This window comes from Notothenia coriiceps, unplaced genomic scaffold (assembly GCF_000735185.1).
Source record: "Notothenia coriiceps isolate Sejong01 unplaced genomic scaffold, NC01 NC01_scaffold00031643, whole genome shotgun sequence".
In the NCBI taxonomy this organism is placed as follows: domain Eukaryota; kingdom Metazoa; phylum Chordata; class Actinopteri; order Perciformes; family Nototheniidae; genus Notothenia; species Notothenia coriiceps.
In genome coordinates, this window is record NW_011364344.1 from 10,459 (window position 1) to 18,506 (window position 8,048).

An 8,048-nucleotide genomic window follows, 5' to 3' on the forward strand; every position below is an offset into this window, starting at 1 on the left:
GGTCCGAGCCGTCCCGCGCCTCTCCGCCGAGCGGACTCGGAGTTGAACACGCTCCTCCTTCCGTGTCGACCCAGGCGCCCAGCTTTGCAGGCTGGTTCGGGGCACCTAGTTAGGATGCCACCTGGGCGCCTCCCTAGGGAGGTGTTCCAGGCACGTCCAGCTGGGAAGAGACCAAGGGGTAGACCTAGAACCAGATGGAGGGATTATATCTCTTCACTGGCCTGGGAGCGCCTTGGGATCCCCCAGTCAGAGCTGGTTGATGTGGCCAGGGAAAAGAAAGTTTGGGGCTCTCTGCTGGAACTGCTACCTCCGCGACCCGACCACGGATAAGCGGGAGAAGATGGATGGATGGATGGATGAAATATTCAAGTCTGAATGTGCAATAATCAAAGTTAAAGGAATAATTTCATGTTTTGGAAAATGCACGTTTTGTCTTTTTGCTGAGAGTTGGCATCAGCAGCTGTGGATCTTAGCTTAGCGTAAAACGTGAAAACTGAGTTAAAGGTCTCCTATCCTATGTGTCCCCGGTGTGTCAGGGAACTCACAAAGTGTCAGATAATACAACCCTGTCTCTTTTCCTCCTTACTCACATCTCTAAAAACGGGGGAACAACGGAGCTGATCCAGATTTGCTGCATCATGACGACATTACTAAAATAAGAGCTGGCTTTACGCCCACGGCCCTATCAGAAACGTTGCTGTATCAGAAACAATGCATGACGTGTTTTGGAAGTAATATGGTCTTTGTTTACATTAGCATCGCTAACGCTGTACTGGAGAGAGTATGTGTAAAGAAGCAGGAAATATAAAAAGGTACTCACCTTGTGGTAAACCCGCGATAGAGAAAGCGTTTGAGCTCCATACTGTTTCAGAAATAATGCTCCATGTGGTTTGGAACATAATATGGCGTTTAATCACGGCAGCGTTTAGCTGAGAATCTGCTTCTCTCTGCATGTGTGCTCCAAAGGGGTGTGGCCCCGTAGCTTCTGACCCAGAATCAGCACTTTAGTAAAAGGGCTGAAATAGAGGGGTATGAGGCATGCTACAATGGGTGACCTGTTTTGTGTTTTGAGCAAAACACTTCATAGACATGTTTTGTATAGATATGGCCCTATATTGGCCTATTGATAAAATAGAGCATAATTGGTGAGCTTTAACTGCTAGCCTGTCTCTATCATAATGAATCGGATGTTCCTATCGGCAACGCTAAACCTGCTCAAATCCCCCACTGCAACGTCCTGTTCACAAGGAGATGCAACATGTCATCAGTTAATAAGCGTTATGCGGATGTGCTGACAAGTCGTTTTTTTAATGTATTTGGACAGAGCCAAAGTGTTTATTTTCTGCAGCGACACATTTATTGTACAGAAATGAAAGGTATTGGTTTTTGTCTTCTAACTTTTGGCAGGAAAGAGTGAGTGTATTACACTAAGGTGAAACAGCTCCTTAAGTTGTGAAGAAGACATCCCATAGTGATGATCTCAGAGATGAACAGAAACCTGCAGGATCCGGCCTGTGTGCCTAGTCACATTTAATTGACCCTGGCATTATGTATCAGATCTCTGTTTGAAATGTTGCAAAAACCATCACATTATGACAATGATACCATCCAGCTCCGCCCACTTCAATGCTTTTATTTGGGGGGGAAATCCTTATCCTGTGCATCTTGTTGGGGTACAGTGATAATCTAGGGCTTTTATTTTTGAAAAAAACATCCCTCTTCCAGCACTCCCTGTAAGGAAATCGATAGGGCTTTTATTTTGAAGGGGTGTCTACCTGGTCAACACAGTATGTGTACAGATGCTCCAGCTGTGCTATAGTCATTTAAAGTAGATTTTCTGAACATGCAACTGCATTCAGACTGCGCTGTGTCTACATTCTTTCTTAAATGTGTTCATTGTAACAGCTCTGAGCTACTGGTCACTGTGTCTACTCTCAGATGTTTTTGCTAATCATGGTCAATGTGAAACAAAAAATTACAGTTTAATCAATAGGTGCTCTTTTGTTTGTAAACCAAACATAAGTCATAAACTGTGTTTTAATCCATCTGATTCTAAACTTTTGATTTATTTTGACTGTATTTGAGTTATATACTCCAGCGTAATGACGGCAGGATGGAGCCGAGTCTGCAGCTGACCTGAGGTCTGTGCAGCATGCCACATACTGTATGCCCTCACTTCACACACTGAGTGCAGGCCTGGTGGATCAGCATTAAGATGTAATGCCCCTTCTTGTTCTGCATGGCACAGCTTTCCCTCTTTTTAGGGGCAGATTTTCATATTCATGTGTTTGATGTAGTTTGTTATAAAAATGGTGTCCATGATACAGGTTCACATGATGCTTCTGTGTTTGATCCCTTGTCCTCCCTTGACTCTGGTTGCTAAGCAGCCTGACGCTGCGATTGTGTCTGGGTATAGTTCCACACCTGAGGATTTATTCTCAGCGCAGCTGCAGAACACAGCTTGTTTCATATTCTGCCATCTATCATTGGATCTGTTGAATACAAAAAAGCTCTATAAAAACAGAACATTGATCAAAAAAAGTTGATAAAACAAGTTCAGAAGCAACAAAATAAAAATAAATGAATGCAGTATAAATAAAGATGTATTTATCTTACATGAATATAAAGTGGTACACATTTCTCCCAGGAGAAAAGGAAAACAATCAAGATACAAATATTTACTGTAAATCAAAATAACGATGTATTCAATTAAAGATCTTGTTTAGACAAGTTTGAAGACGTACAAAATACTCTGTGGAAAACACAAAACTGTTTAATTTGAGTTTAACATTCTATAAATGACATCTACAAACTGAGGCTTTTCCTCTTGATACCAGGCTGCAGGAAGTGATGGAGGGTTATGACATCCATAAGAGACCCTGGGAAATGGAGTCCCTTGGTCTTAGTTCCCAATAGATTATTGTTCTTCTTTTGCAGCTTTACACAGACAAAACAATGCAGTGACTTTTGATTGAATGCCTCTCCATGTTTATTTTCAGTATAAGGGTCACCTGATGCTGCGTCTTCTCAGTGTTCCTCTGCAGCACCTGGCAACACACGCATGCAGGGCCATCCCTCCCTACAGGCCGATCATGCAGGCTGCATGGGGCCTCACATTGCGCAGGGGGCCTCGGTTTATGAGTTCGGCTTGTGCGCAGTTCTCCGCGCACAAGTTTTGAAGAAGTTCGTCACAACTTCCAATGGTGAAAATATATCGGTGTTGTAGCTTTTTGTACCATCAATTGTCCAGAGCAATCAGTTACATTACATTACATGACATGTCACTTGTTAGACGCTTTTATCCAAAGCGACTTACATACTCAATACTGTGGGCAATCCCAACAGGAGCAATTTGGGGTGAAGTGTCTCAGGGACACAACGACATGCTGACTGCAGTGGGGTTTGAACCTTTGACCCCATGATCCGAACACCAACGCACAACCAATTGCGCCACGCGCCTCCTTGTTATTATTCCCTACATTTTATTTTTAGCACAATGACACATTTTCTAAAATCTGACACACCCCATAAAGTGAATGTGTTGAAGGCTCTGTTTCCTGTAAAGCTTTCCCTCAGAAGTCAGCCTTTCATAATGACTGCTCACACTCAGAGACAGTGACCTCGCACACAAAGCTAAACAATGGTCTATTATCTAAAATGGAAATCAAAAAAAGTGTTTCCTTGTTAAGCTGACATGTTAGCCATCACTTTTATTCCTCATGCTTTTCTTCTCTGTCAGCATGTGTTCACTTATGCAACAGTGACAGGCAGCCGCCCCCCCACAGTCGACCTTGAGAGTGTCAACACTTTGACTCAGTATTACTGCAGGTCATTTTGTTGTGTCGTTCGAACACCACAACCACTGCAGGAGTTTACGGGCTTGTTAATAAGTATCAAACACAAGCAGGTCTATGAAGCAGTGTGTTTCCAGTGGGGCCCTCAGATGTGTCTGTTCGAGATGAGGAGCCCGGCCTCTCTGCTGTCTCTCTGGCTCTGGCTAAACACTGGCATCAATGCGGCTGGTGAGTGACACAGATACTGAACAGGGGAGCAGATCTTTAAGGATCCTTCCTGTCCCAGGACTCTGGACTGAGCGTATGACGCCTGAACAGATTTCCTCCTGTGTGTCAGGTTCGAAGTGTGGGGTTCCTGCTCCTGGGAGCCGGATGGGGCCCTCCCTCAGGGTGGTTGGAGGGGCCCAGGCTACATACGGATCACATCCATGGCTGGTCAGTATCTGCTTCTTTCTGGTTAATCATTTTTGAAGTTGTTACTCCTGTCTTTATGATTTAGGAACAGATGAGTTAATGTTAGTTAGTGGCAAGAATGAGTATTACGACAACAAACACTCAGTGAAACCTCTTTTACAGATAGAAAACCCCCTAAAAGGTCTGCCATGCGTCTCAGGGCCACATAATGTTTGTGTGTATTGTGTTATATTTAGTGTGAGGAAAACAAGAAGCCGAAGAGGTTTTAATACATCAAACTCTGCTGCTGAACTCAGAAGGAGTTGAATAATGAACTGCTTACACACAGATACTGTTCTTGCATCAGGCGTTAATATGTGTGTATCAGGGAACAGCCCCTTCCTTCTTCCAGGCCTTGGTTAAACCATACACTCCAGCAAGTGCACTACGCTTCGCGTCAGCCAATCGGCTGCTACTACATCTCTGTGAGTGGAACCCAGGTACCCCTCAACAACACGCCTGTTTTCTATCCCGGCTCCTAAATGGTGGAAGAGCTCCCCATTGATATCAGAACAGCAGAAACTCTGCATATCAAAGCAAAATGAAAACCCTTCTATTTTGATTATTCCTTGGCAATTAAAAAAAAGAAAAAGCACTTTAAAGAATTAGCTTAGGCCTTGTAACTAATGCACCAGCAGCAATAGTATGACTTGCTTGAAGTGAATATATCTGCACTTTCCTTATTGTTCGGTTTGAATCTCTATGGTTTTTTGCACTTATTGTAAGAAGCTTTGCAAATGAAATGAAATGTAATTTAATATCTTGTTTTGCTGTGATCTTGTTGAACTGCTGAGAAGCTTTGTGTTGTCCTTACTCAGGTGTCCCTGCAGTACAGGGGCTCTCACTTCTGTGGGGGGGCCATCCTGACTGAGCACTGGATACTGACCGCTGCACACTGCTTGGCTTCACACTCAAAGTACTCTCTTACTTATTCTCTGCTACTGTCCAAAGTGCATCATGTCTATGGATATCACAGTGGACTGTCATGAATGCAAAGGTTTTCTCCTCTGTCTAGAGAGTTCCTCAGCGGAGTGAGAGTGCTGGTGGGAGAGTTCGACCAGAGAGTAGATGATGAAGAGAAGCAGGCCTTCCTCATCAAGTCTGCCTCAGTCCACGAGAAGTACCATCACGCTTTGCCTATGAACTATGACATAGCTCTGATGGAGTTGGATCAGCACATTGTACTGGGCAAGTTTCAGAAAACGAGGAACTGATCATGTTTTAGGGCCAGTTCACTCCAAAGTCAAAACAACAGCATATGTCCTCCTACTTGTGTATTTATCGATCTAGGTTTAAGGTGCACAGGTTTGGAGGTATCAGTCGTAAAGATGGCTGTCTTCTTTTGATGTCTCTTTGAAAAATTCATTTACTTGAGATCATCCGCAGACCTTTTTATGAGCAGTTTAAAGGAGGAACATTTTCTTTGTACATAACTACAGCCACCTACCGTATCACAGAGCGTCTCCTTGTGGTGAGAGGCTCGTGATTGGGACATCGTAAGATGCACGGTGAAACGGTTGGCCGGCAAGTTGGGGAGAAGGAAAATAGTCCCTATATAACTGCTCATGAAAAGGTTGGTGGGTAATTAAAGTAATTGGGTCGTTATTTCTGGAGAAAGATATTGCATCATCCCGAGAGAAGACAGACATATTCTCGATGTATGTAATACCTGACACAAAGACAAAGAGGGAAATACAGTAGTAAGAGGAAAGAGAACAAATATTTATTTTTTATTTGGGCGTGTTTCATTAAGGTTTTGCTCTGTGTTTTTTTTCAACAGGAACCCATGTTCAGCCAATATGTCTGCCTTTGGCCGATGACAGCATCCAACCGGGAACCAGTTGCATCATGGGTGGATGGGGCCGGATGAAGGAAAGTTAGTATTTCCCCCACCAAATACTGTAAATCAACTTGTTCTTTAGTCGAATATAATTATAATATATTTGACTGTGTCCTAGAGGGCCGTGTTCCTGCGGTGCTGAGAGAGGTCAAGTTAGACCTGGTGGATCCGGCCAAATGTCAATATGTCCTCCACACTGTCAGGAGCTCAACTCGTCCCCAGAGACCAGCCCGGCCTCAGCCTGCCATGACCGTTCTGTGTGCCGGGCCAGAGGGGGGGGGGAGAGACGCCTGCCAGGTATAAAGAGAAGATCTGCTTCACCATCATTCTACATTTAGTTCAAGAGCAGTGGAGCTTCCCTGAAGTCTGTGAACTCTGAATCAGTCATCACATTGTGAAAGGTTGGTCATGTTATGACTCCTCCCTCCATCCTCTCTGCAGGGGGACTCGGGGGGGCCTTTGGTTTGCCCTGCAGGTTCAGGCGAGGGCCGCTGGGTAGCACTGGGTGTGACTTCCTGGGGGAAGGGATGCGGTCGGAGCTGGGGAAAGAACAGCAGCCGCCCCCCCGCCAGGAGAGGATCTCCGGGGGTTTTCACTGATGTCAGGCTGCTGCTGCCCTGGATCAAGAGTAAACTGAGACAGGGTGGGTTAGGATCAGGTAATAATAAAACTCTGATTGTCTCTCAAAAGTCTGAATAGAGAGCGACCAATTGGATCAATATACTTTCTACACAAGTGTATCTACATTCTATGGTGTTTATGATACATTAGATACGGCATCACATGGTCACATTCTGGTTGGAATAAACTCATTCTCAATAACTATAATGTGTACACGTCTCTCCGATAACACTTCAAATATATTGAGTGTCTGAGGGCTGCTGGGGTTAGCGGCAGGCTAAAGACAGAGCCAGTGTTTGAGTCTGCTGTCCTCCTGTCTGACAGCTGGCTTCACAGGACTGTCCTTCTGATGAACTACTCTTGAAACTTGGTGGTGGAAACAAACTGTAAACAAAACAATGCCATAACACTGATGAAGAGAAGTACAGTAAGCTTGTCAGCAAACATTCTCAATCTCATTTACCTCTATATGTTTGTATTCATTTGGAGCTGAGTGTCTGGCCACCTGGTGAGTGTGACTCTATATCTCTGCACTGAGATCTGTATGTTTGTCGTGGGTCTCTGCCTGAAAGCATGGTTTATTTTCGTGGTGATAGTGAACCAAAACTATAGAGTTACTTACAGTTAAAGCAAATCATGAGCCAAAAACCTCCTCAGGAGAAATGGCTGAGGGAGGTAAAATATCTATTTCAGTTTGTCACTACAAATACTCAACATATATATATGGGCCGGGACTTTAACGCGTTAATTAAGATTAATTAATTACACAAAAATTAACGCGTTAAAAAAATTAACGCATTTTAATCGCACTTATTTTTGCACCGCGGAACGTTTCTCACTGGATGAGTTTCAGGGGTACCGATTATACTGGAGCACCAACTAACGTTCATTACTTCAGACAACAACAAACCACAGTGAACAATAGTCAAACATGAACGAAGAAGCTGATGAGACCGCTTTGGTTGGCCCCGTGAATGGGACATTTTGTTTTAAAAAACGGACGTTGTTTTAAAAAACGGACGGATGAAGCGTCAATAAGAGCACGGTTGTTTGCAAATTATGCAAAAAGGAATTCGCATATCACCGCAGCACATCAAGCCTCAAGTATCACCTCAATGCAAAACATATAGCAGCTAGCGTGGAAGCTAGCGCGGACGTTAGCCCGACTCGGAGTACAAGGACCCACACCCAATTCGCGTTGATCAAACAGTGGCCTATGCAACAGAGAGATTTTATTTTTCATCAGGATATTGGAAGAATAGGAGGGATTGAGGTCAATCACTGGCACTTTTTTTATTTTATTTTAAATGGTACACTTTATGTTGAACTATTTATTACGT

At 43.9% G+C, this 8,048-nt stretch overlaps 1 protein-coding gene across 2 annotated transcripts; it reads left to right on the forward strand.

Annotated features, from left to right (window-relative positions):
- Positions 1-3,376: 3,376 nt before the first annotated feature.
- Positions 3,377-7,493, forward strand: LOC104960202 (ovochymase-2-like). 2 transcript variants are annotated; one of them, XM_010788177.1, is made up of 7 exons: positions 3,377-4,022; positions 4,132-4,229; positions 5,066-5,163; positions 5,263-5,435; positions 6,028-6,123; positions 6,206-6,384; positions 6,529-7,493. In XM_010788177.1, exons 1-7 carry the CDS (start codon positions 3,695-3,697, stop codon positions 6,784-6,786), a joined length of 1,230 nt encoding a protein of 409 aa, XP_010786479.1. In that variant the 5' UTR covers positions 3,377-3,694; the 3' UTR covers positions 6,787-7,493. The 2 variants fall into 2 exon arrangements, with proteins under 2 accessions (XP_010786479.1, XP_010786480.1); XM_010788178.1 differs by having other exon boundaries at positions 3,377-4,229.
- Positions 7,494-8,048: the final 555 nt, after the last annotated feature.

Bases quoted from the DNA above. Each gene is read 5' to 3' on its own strand.
- LOC104960202 (XM_010788177.1), top strand. From the start codon at position 3,695: ATGTTAGCCATCACTTTTATTCCTCATGCTTTTCTTCTCTGTCAGCAT. The intron at 6,124-6,205 runs GTTAGTATTTCC...ACTGTGTCCTAG, and splicing joins ATGGGGCCGGATGAAGGAAA to AGGGCCGTGTTCCTGCGGTG. The intron at 6,385-6,528 runs GTATAAAGAGAA...TCCTCTCTGCAG, and splicing joins GGGGGAGAGACGCCTGCCAG to GGGGACTCGGGGGGGCCTTT.